Source organism: Canis lupus, chromosome 1 (genome assembly GCF_003254725.2).
Source record: "Canis lupus dingo isolate Sandy chromosome 1, ASM325472v2, whole genome shotgun sequence".
NCBI lineage: Eukaryota > Metazoa > Chordata > Mammalia > Carnivora > Canidae > Canis > Canis lupus.
Window position 1 is genome coordinate 93,036,851 of NC_064243.1, and position 22,175 is coordinate 93,059,025.

Here is a 22,175-nt window from a genome sequence, read left to right on the forward strand (position 1 = left end):
TTTTAACAAAATCCCCAGGTAGGGCACCTGGATGGCTCAAGTAAGGAGTCCAGCTCTTGACCTCAGCTCAGGTCTTGATCTCAGGGTCATGAGTTCAAGCCCAGTATGGAGCCTATTTTAAACCAAACAAACAGGGACGCCTGGGTGGCTCAGCGGTTGAGCGTCTGCCTTTGGCTCAGGGCGTGATCCTGGAGTCTTGGTATCAAGTCCCACATCAGGCTCCCTGCATGGAGCCTGCTTCTCCCTCTGCCTATGTCTCTGCCTCTCTCTGTGTCTCTAATGAATGGATAAATAAAATCCTAAAAAAAAAAAATTGTCTTAAAAATTTTTTTAAATAAAAATAAAATAAAACAAACAAAACCAAAATCCCTAGGTGATTGATATGCACATTGAAGTTTGGGAAGCCTGTTGTTCATGTCAGCCTCCCTGTTGCTGCACTCCTCAAATGGTTATTCGGTCTGTGTCTGCCTCAGCAGTCTTCCTCTTTCTTCTTGTGACTTCCTTGGATTTAGCCTGATGTGATGTTGGTGCCATCCTAGGACTGGCTGCAGCTTCTCTTCACTGCTGGTTGATGAAAACCGGTTGGCATTTTCCTGAGGTGCTCTCAGGCTTGGAAACAATTCCATAGAAATCTAGAAATAACTATCTATTTGTATTCACTGTTGGGCCTTCCTCAGCTTTCTCCACTTCCTAGTCTTCTCAAGGAGGGAGGTTGCATTCCATGACAAGCCCTCATTAGACTAGGAGCTTCTTGAGAGAGGGATCTTATGCTGTCCATTTTTATATCTTTATTCCCACTACTGCATCTCTTAGACAGTAAATATTTGCAGAATTTAATTAGATTGTTGAATCACCATGAAAAATATTTCAGAAGACACCTAAAGAAATTAAAAATGGGGCAGCCCTGGTGGCGCAGCAGTTTAGTGCCGGGTGCAGCCCGGGGCGTGATCCTGGGAACCCGGATCGAATCCCACGTCGGGCTCCCTGCATGGAGCCTGCTTCTCCCTCTGCCTGTGTCTCTACCTCTCTGTGTGTGTGTGTGTGTGTGTGTGTGTGTCTCTCATGAATAAATAAATAAAGTCTTAAAAAAAAAAAAAAGAAAGAAATTAAAAATGCTTTTCTTATGGTGCCAAGATCCTGAGACTTTTATTTCAGGGACATCAAGTGGTATCAAATGGACATAGATTACATTTGGCACATCTCATGGGTGCTTTGTGTGTCATTGCTTTAACCCTGGATTTTTTTTCATTTATAGGATAAAATGAAATATTTTTCTACCAAAATACATGTAATAGACTAAGGGAATAGCTTGTAAATTTATCACAATGAAAATATTTTACATGAATTTCTCCCATAAACCTCTGACTCTACTGATATGAGCTCAGTAACCATGGCTCACTTGAGAGCATAACTGTTTTAAAGATTTCCCAAGAAAACCTACGAAGAGGATATAGCCTATAATAATAGCTCACATTGACTGAGTACTTACTATGAGAGGCAGGTACTGTTGATTCTAAGCACTTTATATATAGTCTCATTTTTAAACCTACCAGTGATCTAGGAGGTTGATATTTTATTATGCCTGTTGTTACAGAAGAGAAAACGGACGCACAGGCATCAAGATAAATGCTTTGCCCCAAGAGTACAGCTAATAAAATGATGAGGCCAGTGTTTGAACACAGATCATCTGACTATAGAGCCTGCCTCCTAAAAAGTTGGTGCTGAATTAGTTTCTTCCCTTACAGTGTCTCACATGATTTAATATGCCTCATTTCATCATGTAGATTAAAGGCCCCTTGATTATGCATTACTCTCATCTCTATTTCCCTGTTGGGCAATGTGTTGTAGGAATTAGGTGGTCTGTAAATGATTGTTGGCTTAATTGATCCCAAGAGGTTACATGGGAGTACCTGGAACAGCAGCAGATGTTTTAATATAACAAGATCTTTCCTATATACTGTGGAACTCTTAGCTTTAATCATCATGGACTTCCTTATCCATCCTAAAGTTTACATATTGGAAAGAAAATGAAGAAATAATTGGAGATGTTGTAACATCTAGTAGTTTGATGGCTGAGCTCAAGTGGATTGATCCCTACCATCTCAAACATGGAAATATAACACCGCTCTTTAAATCACTAAACCTAGACTCCAAGGAAAGTCCTGGGGCATCTGGCTGGCTCAGTCGGTTACATGTGTGATTCTTGATCGTGGTGTTGTGAGTATAAGCCCGCTATTGGATGTAGAGATTACTTAAAAATCTAAAAATAAAAGAGGGAGAGAAGAAAAAAAGGAAGGAAGGAAAGTAGTTTGGGAAGGTCTGTCCTCATGTGCCAGAAATAAAAAGGGGACTCAAAATGAGAAGTGTTAAAAAAAGAAAAAAGTGATGCTAAGGTCTAGACCCAATTATAGGCCTTAATGATGGGAAACGGGTTTTAATATTCACATGGAGAAGAGATGTGAGTTTGGACTGTGTGAGTGAAGAAGCTAGAATCAGACCTCTGCATAAAGCTAGACTCTCAAAATTTAGTCCTATCCTTGAAAAGAATACCAGAAAAATTCTACCCAGTGACTCAGGAAAACCTCAAGAAAGCTTGCCATCTACCCATGGCTACAAGTAACAAGGAAGAGGGGCATCTATAAAAAATTAAAATGCAGACTTAACTGGGTATTTGATCTAAATTTACACCACCACAGAATGCTGAATTCCACCATACAGAACAATCTGAAGTTTGCTGGAGGGGAGGTGGGGGGTGGGCATTAAAGAGGGCACTTGTGATGAGCACTAGGTATTATATGTAAGTGATGAATCACTAAATTCTACTCCTAAAACCAACACTATATGTTAACTAACTTGAATTTAAATAAAAACTTGAGGTGGGCGGGGGGAATGCTGACTTCCTACACTGAAAAACTAATAGAAAAACAGTCCTAGTGATCTTGAAACACCTAAATCCCAGGGAAAAACAGGTGTCCTACTCTATGAAAGCCACTCCCCTCTCCAAAAGAGAAATCTACAGTCAAAAATTACAAACCACACAAGGAAATGATACCAGTTAATATATATACACCACAAGCAAGACAATGCATATTCCAAAACTGGAGATGATACAACAATCTAAAAGAATGCTAAGTATGTTTAAAATGATTAAAGAAAGGGGCGCCTGGGTAGCTCAGGCAGTAAAGCATCCAACTCTTGGTTTCAGCTCAGGTCATGACCTCAGGGTGGTGAGATCAAGCCCGGTATCTGGCTCTGTGCTCTGTGTGGAGTCTGGTGGGGATTCTCTCTCTCCCTCTCCCTCTCCCTCTCTACCTCTCTACCCCACACGTGCGTGCTCTCCGTCTCTAAAATAAATAAATAAATCTTTAAGGAAAATGATCAAAGAGAAACAGGTGAGTAGAAACTAGGAAATAGAAGAAGGACACTCTGAAAAGGATACAATAAAACTTCCAGAGATGAAACTAAGAGACAGTGGAATTAGAAACTCAGCAGATGAATGAAACATCCTCTAAGTACAGCTGAAGGAAACATGGGTAAACTGAAGTAGGTACAAGAAAATCAGTGAGAATACATCACAGAGATAAAAAGAAGTAATGTTAAAAGCCCCCAAATCCTCATGTAGCTGGATACTTACAAGCATAGGTTTAGAGAATTTGCAGTTGAAGAAGAAATCACAATAGCAGTTGGAAGACCTTTAGAACTAAACGACAATGAGAATACTATGTAATAATTTAGGGAACACAAATACAAAATCTAGAAGGAAAGGTATACTTTTACATGCATATATTGAAACAAGTTAATGGGCTAAGCAATCAACCCACAGTTAGAAGAAGAGGGCAAACCTAGAAAAAAATGGAAGGAACGATCATTTGATCATTTGTAAGAGCAGAGTTTAATGATACAGAAAACAAAAACAAAATAGGGAGTGTGGTATGGAATACTGGACACCACTTATAATGGATCTACCTATATTAATATGAGTAAGTCTTAAACATAGGGTGAAAAAAAAAATCTCAAAAGGAAAAGATAGGCTACAAAACACTGTATCCAGACTGATACTGCGGAAGTCCAATTTTCAAACACATAACAACATTATACATTTTAATGGCTAGGGACATATAGAGAAACCTGTTAGATCCTCATCAAAAGAACTTTCTTGGGATGCCTGAGTGGTTGTTTGAGCATCTGCCTTCGGCTCAGGTCGGGATCCCAAAGTCTTGGGATTGAGTCCCACATCAACCTCTGCAGGGAGCTTGCTTCTCCCTCTGCCTGTGTCTCTGCCTCTCTCTGTGTGTCGCTCATGAATAAATAAATAAAATCTTTAAAAAAAAAAAAAAAAACTTTCTGAGCCAGACTGAATTCTTAATTGTAGGTGATGGGCAAATGGGGGGGTGGGCATTAAGGGCTGAAAGGGCATTAGGCTGAAAAAATTCAGTGTAAACAGTCATCTCTATAGACAAAGCAGTACAGACCACATTTCCTGTTGACAGGGGACAGATCAGTCCATGAAGGAAAATGTTTATTATTGCAGTAAGAACAAAATTGTATTTTTTCGACTCCTCCTCCTCAGATCCTCCAGCATTCAATACCAGACTTGGCATATAATTGGATTTTAATAAATGTGCACTTATTTTTGCTTTTCCTTGAATTTAGATACTACAAAGAATGCCTTTAATGGACTTTCTTCCCTTGAGCCTGAAACTGCACAATAACTCAAGCCTTTATATCATATTTGATGCTCGTCCCCTTTGGTCATGAGGAAAAGTCCATAACATTCAACAAAATTGTCAAGAATTGAAATGTTTAACAGTTGAGTGGTAGTCAAGAAATGTGTCCATCCAAAGCAGTATTATGCAGCACTTAAAAAAGATGAAGGTGTGTAGCATGAGAGGACATGCCTGTAATATATTAAATGAGAAATACCCAAAACAAGACAAAACCCATTCAAATTTCACAGATTAACTTTGAAAACCTACTAAGTGAAGGAATCCAGACACACATGCCATGGTATCAGTCAGGATTCTCCTGAGGAACAGAATCTCTTCTGTAAATTTACATGAGATTTATTTTAAGGAATTGGCTCACACAATTGAGGGTCCCATTTAAGTCCGAAATCCATAGGGCAGGCCAGCAACTTGGGCAGGAAGTTGGAGCTGCCCATCCTGAGGAGAATTCCTTCTTTTGCATGAAACCTTGGCCTTCAAAGGCTGATGGGATGAGACCACTTAGATTGTCAAGGGTAATGTAAAGTGAACTTATTGTAGATGTTAGTCACATCTACAGAATACCTTCACAGCCACACCCAGATTGGTGTTTTATTGAATAACTGACACTATGGCCCCTCCCAGTTAACACCTACAACTAATTAACCATCATAGCCCCGTGTTGTATGACTCCATCTAGATGAAATGTCTAGGATTGGCAGATCTGCAGAAAGCAGATTAGTGGTTGCCAGGGGCTGAGGCAAGGGAGGTTTGGGGGGTGGCTGCTGGTGGGTATGGGTTTCTTTTTCTGTGATGGGAATATGCTGGAATTCAATAGTGGTGATGGTTGCACAATGTTGTAAATATTCTAAAAACCCCTGAGTTGTTTGTACATTTTAAAAATGATAAATTTTATCTTCTGTGAATTTTATCTCAATGAAAAATTGCCCTAATCCCATAGTGATAACAGCCATTAAAAATGACAAGAGATAATATCAAGAGACACTTCATCTGAAGTGCTTAGCCCAGAGCCTGACATACAGTATGTACTCAGTAATTGTTAACCATTATGTTATTTTTCTCAATTTTTTATTTAAATTATGATGAACCACAATAGTATATGGGGAAAGAATGAAAACAATTTCTCTTTGAGATTGTGAGTGAATTTTTGAACTTCTTGTTTCCAGTAGAACTGTGATAATACTGCTTGTGCAGTAAATACATTTCTTAAGGATTTAAAAATAAAGCTTTACAGAGGCATCTTTTTGGAGCCAAAATGCCGGCAAAGAGCTCTCAATGCTAGAGCCATTCAGCTCCGAGGAAAATCGTGAACGAGGGGAACAGGTCTATTTCAGTGGAGGAACAGGCTAGAAAAACCATCCTCCCATCTATTCAGTATATGCATATGGTCATTTGTTAATAACTATTCATTCTACACTTTTTATTTTCTGGTTATCAATGTTCATCTTAGATTAGCTCCCAGAGGGCAGGAGGCATATTGTTAATTTCCCTAATATGGTGCCTTGCAAGATGGCATGGCTAGATAACTATTTCAGTGATAATTAAAAATAATTTTTCCTTTGCCAATAGTTCTTATTCAATCAAGCCAAAATCAGTCAGTGTACCAGAGAACCATTCTGGGGCTTTGATTAAAAAAAAAAAAAATACACAGAAGATTTTAATCTCTTTTCTGAAAATACCCTAAAACAGGAACAATGCTGTTTTCATAAATCTGTTTTCTGAAATGCAATTCAGTTACTGTCCCCGGATTAATTTTTATAACTATAAAAAAAAAAGTGTACATAAGAACAGGCTGGATAGAACCGGAGGCAGAGAGGGAGGATAGGTCAGTATAAATTATTATACGTGACTTTTTTCTTTTATTTTGATTTCCAGAATTCATTCTCTCAAGATTTTTATTTTTAAGTAATCTCTACACCTATTATGGGGCTTGAACTCAAAACCCTGAGATCAAGAGTCACATGCTCCACTGACTGAGCCAGCCAGGCACCCCTCCAGAATTATTTCTTGAACAATAATTTTTTATAAGCTTAGAGTGAAAAAAAAATCACTGTATTTCTTCCAAGATAGGGCTACTGGACTGGCAGTGGTTTGAAACAATATGAACTTGAAATCTCCAGCTGAGATCTCGTTTTCTGCCCCAGTTTTTTCTTCCCTGTTTTACTGATACACTTATACTTAGCATAAATACTGGGGAAGGTCCAGCCAGCTCTTTAGGGAGCCAATGAACTGGTCCTATGAGCCCATTTTAAAGCTGAGGACATTAACTGTCAGAGATGATCATAGTATCTCAGGCATTAGTATGGACCCTGAGGGCATCTCATCCAAGCCCTTTGCCCCATACCTTCCATCCCACCACTCCATGATGGGAGAGGTTAAAATTACGGCCCAAGTGACAAACCTTGTAAATGGCAGAGTAAGAACTCAAGCGGGTGGTTCTGACACAGAGCTCTTCCAGCCTCATTACCTGCTTGGGATCTTCTTGCCTGAGTGAGAGAAAGCTGCCCTAGAATAAGTTTCTGATGATTTCTGGGGCTACAGAGATCTACATAATTCTACCTTTGGGCTTCCTTGTTAGCCCTGCCAAAGGCCTCCAGAGAGCTGTACCATTCAGGGAAGTTCTTGATCTTCACCTTCCTTACTTCTGGGAGTTATCCTGCCAAATGGGTCTGAACTGTGTACCTCCAGGCAGGCTCTTATTCCCAACAGCCTTTGTCTTTGGAGACCGCTCCAGTCCAAGATTCTGGCTCTGGAGAAATGTAGAGAAGGATTGTGCCCTGTGAAATCTTGACCTCATCTTGGGACCTGGAAAATCTTCCAAGGATTTTTCTTATCAGGCATCCAATTTTTCCAAACTGCTCTGAGACCAATATAAAACACACCCATTTACAAGGTATAACTCCTGGCTGTGCTTCTTCACCAGCCACATCTTACTTGAAGGTCCTGGGATGACATCTCTGGCCCAGGGCAAATCTCTCAACTGCTTCTCCAGGTCTTGGTTGGTATTTATATTCTCTTTCCTTTCAGGAAGGAAGGAAGGAAGGAAGGAAGGAAGGAAGGAAGGAAGGGAGGGGAAAGAAAAAAATTATAATTCGTGTTACTTCAAGAACACATTTGATAAAAAGTTTAAAAACAGTAACCTATTCATGATGCTTGTCACCTCTGATAGCTTTGAAATGACTCTTTGTGGTGACTCTTTTATTTCTCCTGTAAAAACCCATGATCTGGATAAAGACTAAAAAATAGCAAGTACACTTCTCTCTAATTTCCCTGCATTTATTTGGGGTGGAGATGATTAGAGTCACAGTTAATTGTTAGTAATATAAACCTTAAAATTGGAGCACATGGGGTTCTTTTGCTACTCAACAGAGTGCTTTTGTGGTGGGTTTTTGAGCACAGACACATCTCCTTTCTTTTTAAACACAGAGCTTTCTTTGACATACAAGCCAAAAATTTATTTGAGGCAACCTAAAGAGTATGAGAGAGAATGTTTGTTTGGTTTTTTAAAACACTGAACACTACAGAGTTTCCTTACAGCATAAAGTAGGTATGTTCCATATAGAACAGCTGAACAGAGGCATTTATTAAGTAGGAAGTAAGCACAACTTGCTTTTTAAATTCACCTAAAATATTTTGAATCCTTGGCGTTCTGAACCATTCAGGAATCTCTAACCCTAGGTTTTGAAATATGAACCAAGTGGGATTGGTATTAGAGCTCTTTTTTTTCCTTTTGTCTTAGCTACAATTTGAGAAATGGTTGTGCATATGTTTGTTACAAAAGTAATTTAATTTTTTTAAGGTTTTTATTTATTTAGTAATGAGAGACACAGAAACAGAGACACAGGCAGAAGGAGAAGCAGGCTCCCAGCAGGGAGCACAATGCAGGACTCGATCCCAGGACCCTGGGATCACGACCTGAGCTGAAGGTAGACAACCAATCACTGAGCCACCTGGGTGTCTCCCAAAAGTAATTTTAAATGACTGATCAGAAATACATTTAGAAATGCATGCCCAAAATAAAGAGATTAAGACAAAGGTAGAACATGTAGGAAAATAAAAATAAACCAAGGATGAGGTCACTACACAGATGTATCTTGTGGGGTTCCTTTATTTGGCCTACTAACACACATGGGAAGTATACCTGAATTTAAATGAAAACTCTAGTTTTGATTATAATTCACATCTCTTTGTTGCCCTAGATTTCTTAATTGTGCCGAAGCAACTGTAAATTTTCACGGACTAATTATCTGAGTTTGTAAAGGAGCAGATCCAGGGATATCCTCCTTGAGTGTTTCTGCTGTTTAGCCATTTTATCTCCAATTAACATATCATCCTCAGAGGTTGATGAGGGGAAAAAAGATGTACAGGTTCATCCCAGCCCATTTTATGTCTTGGTTTAAAAAACATGGAGGTATAGTGAGGCTCCTGGCTGGCTCAGTTGGAAGAGCATGTGACTCTTGATCTCGGGCTTGTGAGTTCGAGCCCCAGGTAGGGTGGAGAGATTGCTTAAAAGAAATAAATAAACTTAAATAAGAAAAAAAAGAAGAGAGGGGCGCCCAGGTGGCTCAGTCAGTTAAGCATCTGACTCTTGATTTCGGCACAGGTCATGATCTCAGGATGGTGAGGCTCAGCACAGAGTCTGCTTAGGATTCTCCCTCTCCCCCTCCCCCTGTTCATGTGCACTGTCTGTCTGTCTGTCTCTCTCTCTCTCATAAATAAATAAATACATAAAACCTTTTTAAAAATTTATAAAAAGAAGTATTACAAAGGGGCAATGTGTGAGAGTTGGAAAGAGTAAGGCAATTAAATGTTGGGACCTTTCAGAAGAGGATAAGTAAGAAATATTTAAAGTTTGTGATTTGTAGTTACCAAAGCCAGCGCAAGGAAGGAATTCATATAGATGTCTTGTGAAGGCAAGTGTTCAGAGAACGTGCAGTTGACTCTTGAACAACGTGGATTTGACTGCGTGGGTCCATGTACACGTGGATTTTTTTCAGTAAATGCAATCCAGCCCTGTAAATATATTTTCTCTTCCTGTGACTTTCTTAATAACATTTTTTCCGGGATCCCTGGGTGGCGCAGCGTTTTAGCGCCTGCCTTTGGCCCAGGGTGTGATCCTGGAGACCCAGGATCGAATCCCACATCAGGCTCCCGGTGCACGGAGCCTGCTTCTTCCTCTGCCTGTGTCTCTGCCTGTCTCTCTCACTGTGTGCCTATCATAAATAAAAAATAAAATAAAATAAAATAAAATAAAAAATTTTTCCCTCTAGCTTAGTTTATTGTAAAAATCCAGTACACAGTACATATAACATACAAAATACATGTTAATTGACTATGTTATGGATAAGGCTTCCAGTCAACAGCAGGCTGTCACTATTTTTGGGGGGAGACAAAAGTTATATTCAGATTTTCGACAATGCAGGGATTGATGCCCCGAGCTCCATCATTGTTCAGGCTTCCATTGTGTAACATTTCTTGATTTTGAACATTTCCCTATACTCACATAAATATAAGCCTCAGTGTCCAAGGTACTCGGGTTCAGTAGCTTCTTAAAAAGCCTCTTGGTCAAACCAATTTGGACACATCATCATCTAGAAACAACCAGAGCAGGATGGAGAGCATTGGACAACACAGTTGTTTAACAACATGTAAACATATCAAACCAGGAGAACATATGTTGCTATTAAAATCACAAAAGTTGCATAAACACAGAGTACTAATAAAAACTATCATGCAAAGAGTATGAGAAAATGACAAAAATGAACATGGATATGGAAGCTATAAAATGTAAAACACCTGAGATGCCTGGCTGTCTGAGTCAGAAGAGCATGAGAGTCTTGATCTCAGAGTGGTGGGTTCAAGCCCCATGTTGGGGTTACAGATTACTTTAAAAAACAAACAAAAATAGAATGTAAAATACCTAAGGTAGACAAAGATTAAGGGGAGTGTAAAACAAAATAATTATATTGGGTGATGAATTTCTTTTCCTTCTCACAGTGTTTTTGATGTTTTGTCATTATAATAAATATAATTGAAGGAGAAAAGAAATGAAAACACAACCTTTCACATGAGGAGTACTTTTTACAGATTAACTGAATAATGTGCACTTTGCATTCATTAAAATGTGATTTGTTTTTTAAGTCTAAAATTTTCACTCACGGAAGATCATCTAAACTGTTTTTCTTGCCATTAAAATATGGGGGTATTGGGAGGTATTTTTTTGAAATATATACAGAAGAACTCAATGCTGGTTTTCTTTTCTCCTTTCCAATCTTTGTCGTTCTTAGGGATTGCCATAGGAGTCTTGGTTCGAGAATACAGCAAGCTGTCTAGTCTGGAGAAATTCTACTTTGCTTTTCCCGGTGAAATCCTAATGAGGATGCTGAAACTCATCATTTTGCCATTAATTATATCCAGCATGATTACAGGTACCTTGAGAAAACGGATGTTCTCTGTGATTATTTAAGGAGTTGTCTGTTAAGTTGTTCTTTTCTAATTATGGAAAAAATTGAAATGCATTTGATGCGTCACATACACACACACTCATACACACTCCTTGGAAAGTGTATATTTTGCTTGAGTGGAAATATTACATTATTCACAAAGTGGCATTGCTCTGCCAAGGGCATTGTCCACCGCTTCTCGCTCGAATCTTCGTTTGGCCAGCCATGTGATGTCTTGAGAGGAAGATGCCATTTTCAAACATATTATAAATAAAACTCTATCCAGGGCACAGACGTTTAAAAAAAAGAAATGCCCACATATTTGGTCACTGAAATGTCAACCAGTGTCCCCAGGCAAAATGTGGTTGTCAGTTTCGATGTTGTTTTGAGCAGTTCACTCATCTGTTTCCCAACTGCAGCCGTGCTACCCCCCACTCTCTACGCGGCCACCCTCTGAGTCTCTCTGCCTTCCCCACTGCATATCCACACCTCCGCATACCTGCCCTGGAAACTCAGAGCCACACGCTGTGGGAAACATTTTATGATGGGTTGGCACCATATTTTAAAAGCCTGGTATTTTAAAATCCGAACTTGTGACCCAGTTGGATTTGGAAATGCTTTTTTCCTCCTTGGTCATTCTGTTGCTTTAAAGAGCAAGCTCCCCTCTAGGGGTACAGATTAATTTGGCTTACAAAAATGTCATTAGTCTGGGTGTGGTAAGCTGCTCAGTGCATTCCATACTTTCTTGTACTATCTTAATTCTGGTGTTAAGTAAAACATGGCCTGACAGTCACTAGTGTTGGCAGCTTGAAAAATCAGGGTTTTCTGTAATCATGCAATTAGGATTCTTGACATGTCCTTTTCTAAACATTTTTCCCCACTGCCATGACAAAGACCTGGGACTGATCTATGTAGAGTACTGGATGTTGGCTCGGTGGAGAGGGAAGGTAGATATCAGGCTCTGCTGTACTCAGCAGCTGCATTGCTTGAGGAGCTATAGAGTTGGCTATTGAACTTTCCAAATGCCAAACTCCAGAAAGATTAGAATCCCCTAGGAGCCTTGTCCTTAAATGGTCTTGGTGTTCTTGGCTTATTACAAGCCTAAAAAGAGCATTTAATTATTTTTATGTACATACTTAATTATGTTTTGAAATGCCTGGCTTCTTTTAGGCCCTGGACCCTGGGGACCAGATCAGTAGCCCAGTGGTTTGTACTATATATTATTTACTTGAATAGATAAGTCTATTCAACTTTAAATCATCATACACACTTGAAATTTGGAAGATTTCATGTAAGCATATGGATTTCTGGGTACCTCTGAGAATAATTAAGATCAGGAAATACTGAACGCATGTCCCCACAGACCAACAGTGATCTGGAGCTAAGAGACAGCTACTCCATTTAGTTGAAGCAAATACATTTGAGGACACCACAGTCCCCACCACTCCCTATCACCTGACACCTCGTCCACTGCTCTCATTTCCATTACCTGCTAGCCCCCATACGTGTTGCCTTTTTAACCTCTGAGAAGTTTCTCCTCATCAAGACTAAATCTTTTCTTAGGCTCCTTTGAGAACACAACAAAAGCTTTAGACTCTCTCCCAAGACAAATGTTTATAGTTCTGCATACCATTCTGTATTTGCATGCAATTGCATGAGATACATAAATCACTTGATCAATACCATTTAAAACTTGAGTCTGTGGAGGGAGTGTTTGGGTGACTCAGTTGGTTGAACATCCAGCTCTTGATTTTGGCTCAGCTCTTGATCTCAGGATTAAGGGATCAAGCCCTACATCAGGCTCTGTGCTGCTGAGTGTGGAGCCTGCTTGGGATTCTCTCTCTCTCTCTCTCTCTCTTACCCCCACCTCTCTCTCTCTTAAAAACAAATAGATAGGATAACTGGGTGGTTCACTCAGTTAAGCATCTACCTTCAGCTCAGGTCATGATTCCCAGGTCAGCAGGCTTCCCTGCTCAACAGGGAGTCTGCTTTTCCCTCTCCCCCTGCTACTCCCTCCACTCATGCATGCTCTCTCTCATCTTCTCTCTCTCTCTCTCTCAAATGAGTAAAATCTTTTCAAAAACCTAAAAATAGAATTTGGCTCTATGGGAGGGATGTATGGAAAGTTGATCCAAATTAGGCAACAGATCCAAAACTCGTACACAAAACTGGGTTTTAGAAGAAAAGGTAAAAATACATGTTTGGATATGCGAGTATAATATCAGATATTGAAATATGTACCACTCTTGGCAGTCAATAATTAGTGGTATTTTTGCAGTCTGGCTGTTTTGCGTGCTAGCTCAGTCTTGTAGATAATCTAGGAAAATAATTTGCAACCCTCAGCACTCTGCTCACATAGCCCAGCTGCTTTCTGAGGCTGTAGCACGGGTCTGGACATTTCTACATTTTTCCTTTAGCAAACCCCCAGCAGTTAAACAGGAGAGAGACAGAGAGAGAGAGACAGACCGACCAGAACCCCTATCCATACTGTTGCCCTGGAGTGATAAAATAGTCAAAGATTAAGGGAACGTGAACAGAGCAGCCTGGGAACAGTGATGCCATGTTCATGATTTAAATTGTCAGATTAAAGGGGAAACAATATTACTAGTATTAGCAAGATTGTGGGGAAACTGGCTCATTCATACATTTTTGATTATTGTATTAATTGGAACAAACTTCTGGGGGGTGCAGCTTGGAACATGTCCTGGTCTCTCCACTTTGTAATTCTGTTTCTCAGAATTTCTCGTAAATAATCAGCAATCTGTTCAAAGATTTAGGTACAAGAATGTTCATGGTAACATTTTTTTTTTAAATCATGGTGGCAAATTATAAGCAATCTAAATGTAAGTTATACCCCTAAGTTATGATTCTCTGCAACTATTAAAAACCTTGTTTTGAAAACATTAAATGACATATGGATATGTTCCTCACATGGTATCAAATAGGAAGATAAAACAGTGTTGTGTACAATCCAAAATTTATCAAAATGTATGTGGATTTTTAAAAAGTTGGGATGAAAACTGCTTAATGATGTGAGATTGAGATAGTAAGAAAACATGACTCACCATGCTTTCTTTACATTTTCAAGGCAAACAGGTGTTTGTTATTTTTGTTTTGTTGGTTTTGTATTTTCTTTCTCTCTCTCTCTCCTCTCTCTTGCTCTTCCTCTCTTTCAAATTCTTTCTCCTCCCTCCTTTCTCTCTTTTTTTAAAAGATTTTATTTATTCATGAGAGACACAGAGAGGCAGAGAAACAGCAGACGGAGAAGCTGGCTCCCTGTATTTTTTTTTTTTTAGAATTTTATTTTATTTTATTATTTTTTTAATAGATTAATTTTTTATTGGTGTTCAATTTGCCAACATACAGAATAACACCCAGTGCTCATGCCGTCAAGTGCCCCCTCAGTGCCCGTCACCCATTCACCCCCACCCCTGCCCTCCTCCCCTTCCACCACCCCTAATTCATTTCCCAGAGTTAGGAGTCTTTATGTTCTGTCTCCCTTTCTGATATTTCCCACACATTTCTCCTCCCTTCCCTTCTATTCCCTTTCACTATTATTTATATTCCCCAAATGAATGAGAACATACACTGTCCTTCTCGGATTGACTTACTTCACTCAGCATAATACCCTCCAGTTCCATCCACATTGAAGCAAATGGTGGGTATTTGTTGTTTCTAATGGCTGAGTAATATTCCGTTGTATACATAAACCACATCTTCTTTATCCATTCATCTTTCGATGGACACCAAGGCTCCTTCCACAGTTTGGCTATTGTGGACATTGCTGCTAGAAACATCGGGGTGCAGGTGTCCCGGCGTTTCATTGCATCTGAATCTTTGGGGTAAATCCCCAACAGTGCAATTGCTGGGTTGTAGGGCAGGTCCCTGTATTTTAAGAAAAAAGAGAGAGAGAGAGAGAGAGACTGGGGTGGATTCTGCTCTATGATCCTCCATCGCTGCCTCTGGCAGCTTCCCTGCCTCTCTCCTCCTCGGCTCTGCTCCCGGCCCCTGCACCTCTGCATCACCTTTTCCCTGGTGTGTGGTCCTCTCCCAAACCCCCAGTAGTCCTCAGCCTCCTCACCCAGCACGGAGCCAGCAGGGTAAAGCACAGAGTGGCTGTGGAAATACACAAGAAGAGCATTTTTCACTTTTCAAGAGCCTTTATAAATCCAGCAGATCAATAACTTATACACTTATTAGGACAAAGGAAGATGCATGTTGAAAGCTGGGGAGAATTAAATGAATTCCCTTGTGATACATAAATTAGAGGTAGAAACAAAAATTGAGATCTATGACTAGTAGCCTGTACTTCTGCGTAAAGGAAACTCTTAGTGAATTAACAAGTAGGGAAAAAAAAAAAAAGAACCCTCTGCCATCAAAGCCTTTGCTGACATAAAAATACTTAATTTATAGCTGTGTTTTGGGGGTTTGTTTGTTTGTTTGTTTTAAGGTTTTATTTATTCATTCATGAGAGAGACAAGAAGAGAGAGAGGCAGAGACACGGGCGAAAGGAGAAGCAGGCTCCATGCAGGAAGCCCGATGTGGGACTCGATCCCAGGACCCCAGGATCACGCCCTGGGCCAAAGGCAGATGCTCAACTGCTGAGCCACCCCGGCGTCCCTTTTTTTTTTTTAAAAAAAGAACCACCTTCATATGATGATGAGGGTAAGATGTCCCATTAATTGAGGAAATTTGAATTTGTTGATAATTTTATTAGTGATAATGGCTTTTAGTTATGTAAGAAAATGTCCTTTTTAATGCATACGGAATTATGTAGGAATAAGATAACAGAATGTCTAGAATTTAGTTAAAACAGAAAAAAAAGGGATGCCTGGGTGGCTCAGCGGCTTAGCTCCTGCCTTCGGCCCAGGGTGTGATCCTGGAGACCCAATATCGAGTCCCACATCGGGCTCCCTGCATGAAACCTGCTTCTCCTTCTGCCTGTGTCTCTGCCTCTCTCTCTCTCTTTTTCTCTCTTTCTCTCTCTCTACAAATAAATAAAATCTTAAAAAAAAAAACAAAGGCATGGTAGACAAAATCTCAAGGCACTTTCAGAGACAGGCAGTGTAGGCACTAACAGAATCCTTCCCATAACTTACATCCTGAGAGACACACTCGTATGATGTGCAGACTGTTTGGGCCCTATTAACGTTTGGATTTGTTTCTAAGCTGTATTTGTACCAAACCACCAGGGGAATAGCAGGGGAAATGGCTTCGGTACATGAGAACTGCGGCTCTGGAAAATCCTGGTCCACATTTCACCAGCCAGTGAGTTTAAATTCAGAGCACGTTTTCTTTAATACGCAAATGATGATGATGATTTGAGCCTCCTATGACCAGCACAGGAAAGGGAACAGCCCCTCCACAGCCACTCCCAGAGTTTCCCTGACCGTCTTTCCAAGATGGCACCTCAGCTGTAGGCAGGAAGAGGTCCTTAACTCCTGTACTCCAGCCTCTTTGCCCCCACCACCTGGGCCAGAAGTGCTCTGCCAAACACAGCTGCCCCCTTCCTGGTGTCTCCTGTGCCTTCCGCCACCCCTCTGATGCTGAAGAGCTCCCCCTTTGCTCCTCTATCCTAACATAGGAATGAGAACCTAATTCTTTATAGCATGGCCAAGACCAGGCTGTTCCTTGGGATAAAGCTTTATGAAAGATTGGAAAGTGAAATTAGGGGAAATACCAATAGTGACACCCAGCTGCTCCTCGATGAGGTCTTCTGAGAGTCCCAGGGTCTCTTAAGAGGGCTCCCCTTTTGCTTAGCTTCCAGCCTATTCTTCCTCCTGAAGATATTCTAGGCCTTACCACATCCCAGACCCCACCACCTGACACTAGGTTTTGAAAAGAAAAAATTTCACATCACACAGGTCTTCCTGTCCTGACCCAAGAGCAACCTCTTCCTGGGATGACCGCCATCAAGGAATATCCACTTGAGAGGCAACCCTCCTCACAGCCACAAAGGGATGGTTTACCTTGGGGGCCCCATCAGGAGACTCACACTAGAATAGGTACCATTAGCACCTGACAGATTAGGGCATTCCCACCCAACTTGCAGGATTTGGGAGTTTGGACTATGCTGAATCCATGCCAGTTCTTATGTGCACCGTCTCTCTTGGGAGCAAGACGCTTATTCCTACTCATTCGTGTGGCACTTCAATCTGGATTTCCTGCAGATGTCAGCTCCTCAAGAAGCCACATCAGTTTGCAGGGCAGTACATTCCAAATTCATACCAAACCAAAAAAAAAAGACTTTGGTAGAAAAAGACCAAGCCATTGCGTCCCTGGGTCCTAGTACCGTTTTCACCTCCTGAGCAAGTCACGTACCAAACATAAGAGTTTGGTAGAAGGGCAGCTCAGATGGCTCAATGGTTTAGCACCGCCTTCAGCCCAGGGCATGATCCTGGGGTCCCAGGATTGAGTCCCGCATCGGGCTCCCTGCATGGAGCCTGCTTCTCCCTCTGCCTGTGTCTCTGCCTCTCTCTGTGTGTGTCTCTCATGAATGAATAAATAAAATCTTAAAAAAAAAAAAAAAAAACAGACTTTGGTAGAAAACACTTGCATTCTGCTTATTGATGACCTTCCTATTTTGACAAGAGCACTGGTTGGATATTGGATTTACAATCGTGGGGAGTTCCTTCAAGGATAAATGTCAGACTCTACCTTTCAATGATTTAAAAAACAAAGAAACAAACAAACTTGTTACAAAATTTAGATGGTTGTCACTCCAGCCTCTACATTAGGATTTCCAATTTTGGAGGGCTTGATCTCAGCTCTAAGGCCAGAGATTTTTCTACTACTTTTTAACCAAGAAAAAAAAAATTAAGTCTTACAGAGGCTTAGATATAAACAGTATTTATTAAACAACAGCCAGCTGTAGAATATGCCTGTAAGTTGGTTTTCTAACAAGCAAGGGGCTGGAGACATTTTTGTAAAGGACCAGATAGTGAATATTTTAGCTTTTCAAACCAAGTGGTTTCCGACTTCCAAACTGGCTGTCACAGAAAAGCAGCCATAAACCATATGTAAGTGATGGGCATAGCTGTGTGTCAATAAAGCATTTATTTTTGATAACAGGAGGCCAGCCAGCAGCTGGTCAAGATGAAGAACAAGGCTAGAGTCAAACTCTCAAGATACAGTGTCATTGAGGTGGAATCCATGTGGCAAAATAAATCACAGGAAGCAATCACTACTCATATCAAGTAATGAGTGTAAATGCCTCCAAAGAGGCACAGAGGGAAGAGGGATGGAGGGTGGAACAGGATATGTGAAGTCAGTCAAGGTATTTGGAGATGCCTGTTTTTCATTTTTTAAGTTTACCTATTTATTCTTGAATGACACAGAGAGAGAGGCAGAGACATAGGCAGAGGGAGAATGACCCAGGACCCTGGGATCATGACCTGAGCCAAAGGCAGATGCTCAACCACTAAGCCTGTTTTTTAAATTCAGGCTTTGCAGGTGATGACACGCTTGGATAGTGTGGGCTGGTGGTGTGGGCTCCATTGTTTTTTAAGCTGTGTATTCATTTACTCATAAGCAGCTGTGTACCTGTGTACCTTCCTCCAGTGGGAAGAACCATGCATGTGCCCACTTTTAACACGGTTCAGTTGAATTCAACATTTGTTAACCCAACTGTGTGAAAACAAAGAGAAAAGCACTTGTGAGAGGATGAGATGCCTGCCACTCACCTGTTCATGGATCGCAGGGAGCCGGTTGGATTCATGAATCCCCGTGTGGGCAAGAAGGTACAAGAGTGGAAGACTCATGTATCACTTCACTTGGTTATACCCCTTGCCATTAGGGAGCAAAGAGTGTTTAGTGTCAATGTCAGCTGGTGGGGGCAGGGGAGTATGCATGCTTTCTGGAAAGATTGGTGCTTTTTTTGTACTTTAATCGCTAGAAAATTGTTATTTCAAGGTGGCCTATAAACGTCAAGCTCCATGCTGAGGAAAGCAGGGTTGTAGCCTAAAACCATATAGACAAAGGAGCTTCTTGCTTCCTTTACAACATCTGTAACCACTGGGTTCTGCCTGAATTTAAGTGCCTTTTTTTCTTTTAACCTTCCCAAGCCTTGTTGGGGAAGTGAGAAAATAAGATGAATTAAGCAGCTTTGCACACATGAATTAAACATTTCCCTAAGGTCATCAGGAAATTTGCATGGAGTTAGAACACAGTTATGGAAGCCAGAGGACTTAATGCAATAATTCGACATCTACAATGCCTTTTCTCCAAAGAGGAAACTGGCACATAACGTGTAAGGAGTGGAACTCCTACAATGAAAATGCCACTTGCCACAGTAATCAAATGAAAAGTGGCAAGAGGTGCAACCAAGTCTCACTGAGATAGGAAGGCCCCGAGAATCAGCCATGAATAAGCTTTCTCTTCTGCCTATACTGTGACTACACTGGCTCACAGCTCTGTTCAACTAGAAGTTAACCTGATTTTTTTTCTTAAAAAAAAAAAAAAAAAAAAAAGGAGGGATCCCTGGGTGGCTCAGTGGTTTAGCGCCTGCCTTTGGCCCAGGGTGCGATCCTGGAGTCCTGGGATCGAGTCCCGCGTCGGGCTTCTGGCATGGAGCCTGCTTCTCCCTCCTCCTGTGTCTCTGCCTCTCTCTCTCTCTCTCTCTATCATGAATAATAAATAAATAAATATTTAAAAAAAAAAAAAAAGGAATGAAATGCCATGCAGAGACTCTAAGAAACTTCCTGTGTGTTAAATGCATGGACCTGGGATACAACTCACTCACTCATTCATTCATTCATTCCATCTTCATTGTCGCAGGCTCTATGCTAGGCACATACAATATAGAGGTCCTGTCCCAGCAAAAAAAAAAAAAAATGCGGTGATAAGTGCTTTGTAGGAATGAGGCTGGTAGAGGGGACGCTGGAGTGGAGTCTTGAAAGAAACCTAAGAATCAGATGAAGGAAGCAGGGACTCTAGGCAGAAGAAAACAGCAGATAACATGGCCTCTCAAGGACAGTGAGACTTTGAGCACAGTACTAGAAACACAGGGGAGAGGGGTGGGGACAGAAAGGCCAGCACGTGCCTTCATCAGGGACATGTCTAGGCATGGGGAGCAAGTCACAGCAGTGACTACCAGGTGGTCACCCTTCTCTGCAAAGGAACACCCTGAACGAGCTTCAGGTGGGAAAGGATTGTTAAAAAATTTAATGCCACATGTTAAGGTGGTAACGCAGACTTTATTCAGGACCATCACAATAGGTATGGGGACCGTTGTGATGGGATTTTGCAGTGGGGGAGAGAGATGGGGCTCAACTCTGAATACAGCTTCAGCAAGTGAGAACTGATAGCCAAGGAGCCAGGGGAGGGGAGTCAGTGGATGGAAAATCATAAGAGAAACCATGAGAGGGATTCTGGCTAAACCAACCTAGTAAGATTCTTGCTGAGGGCTGGCCAGGGTGGCTACACATCACCTGGGGGAAGGTGGAGGATGGGGAGCCTGATTAGGTATGCAGAGTGATCAGATACCAGGTTCTGATTAAACTGACTTAGCAGAGTTCTTACGAAAACTAGGTTTTGCAGGAAAATAAACAGATGGGCCTGGGAGAAGATCCAGGAGCCTGACAAAGTTGTAGTCAGGCAAAGAACCTTGTCAGTACCAGTCACAGAGAGGCAGGAGAGTCAAGTGGTTAAGTGTGCAGACCAAGGAGCCAGACTGCCTGGTTCAAATCCTGGCTCTGCCATTTGCTAGCTGTGAAACCTTGACAAGTTACTTAACTTGTCCTCAATTGTAAAATAGGAAAATAGTAGTACTGTGTCGTGGTACGCCTGATACTGTCAGAAGTTTCTAAAAAGTCCCTGCCTTGGCATTAGAAGCTACAGAGCCAGTATTAGAATTGAGCCCTACAGATGCAGGTACATGCAATGCATTCATTCCAGAAAGGAAAACATTAAAAAAGACTTACTCTTTGTAATAAACTGTGAAGTTCACCGGCATACAAGTGGCTTCTACCCAGAATCCTGAGCTACTGATTTTATAGAATAAGGAGAAGCAAAAAGCCCAATAATAATTAGGTTGTGGTTTAAAAAAAAAAAAAAAAAAGGAAGTTTCACTGAGCTGTTAGCTGTCCTGATGTCAAAGCATTTGTATGGACTTTGAAGAGGATGGCTGAGTTCCTTAGATCCTCTGAGATGTGTTTAATGCTCTTACTGAACCATAAGCATCCTTCAGAAGCTCATGGGGTCTTCTAAAAAATTGGTCCCCACTACAAATACCACCAAGATCCATGGTAATAAAAAAAAAAAAAAGTTGAAAACAGCTCCCTGAATGGCTGAGGACCAGAAGACTGGCCCACTGCTTCTTGACACATGTTTGAACTTCAAATGTAGACCTGCTGACAGAGGCTGCAAAGTGACCTTTAGTTGGTTCTGCCCAAGGACCAGTGTATTTTGTTAACTTCACAGAAGAGTCTAAGGTGCTGATATAACCTATTTTCAGGGAGTCCTTTGTATAGATGCCTCTAAGAAAAATAGATGTCATGGGCGAGGAGTGCACAGTGCATGCTCCCTTCTGCCTCTTTTCTTCCCCTGTCACATCCCAGGGGTATTAATCCAAGAAGCAGAGATGTTCTCGTGTCCTGGAAAACAAGGTGAGGTCATATCTAGCCTTATTTTCCCTGGGGAATGAACTTGTTCATTTAATCCTTGTAGCAACCCAATGAAGTAGTAAGGTGAGTGGGACACAGTCTCCATCCTCAGAGACAGTTCCAAGGCCTGTTCCAAGATCACACAGATCATAAGAGTAGGACCTGGGACTGGTGCAGTCTTGAGTTCTGTTCTGGAACATTCTGCTGTCCAGGCACCAGAAACTGAGGCCTCCCTCAGGTCTGGGGCAGCAACCATAAATAACTAGGTGTTCAACCATTCAACCAACACATGTTAATCAAGCTCCTTCTACATGCTGGGCACTAGCTATGCATTGCTGAACACGCAGACATCTGGGTCTCCTGCCCTCCATGCTGCTTGCTACAGTCTAGTGCAAAAGATGGAGATA

General features: G+C 41.1%; 1 protein-coding gene across 1 annotated transcript in view; it reads left to right on the forward strand.

Moving 5' to 3' along the window:
• SLC1A1 (solute carrier family 1 member 1) overlaps positions 1 to 22,175 on the forward strand; it is an 80,045-nt gene that overhangs the window by 27,233 nt on the left and 30,637 nt on the right. Inside the window, exon 2 of the mRNA XM_025423481.3 lies at positions 11,012 to 11,152. Within this exon, the coding sequence (XP_025279266.1) occupies positions 11,012 to 11,152 (141 nt within the window). The remainder of the gene's footprint in view (positions 1 to 11,011; positions 11,153 to 22,175) is intronic.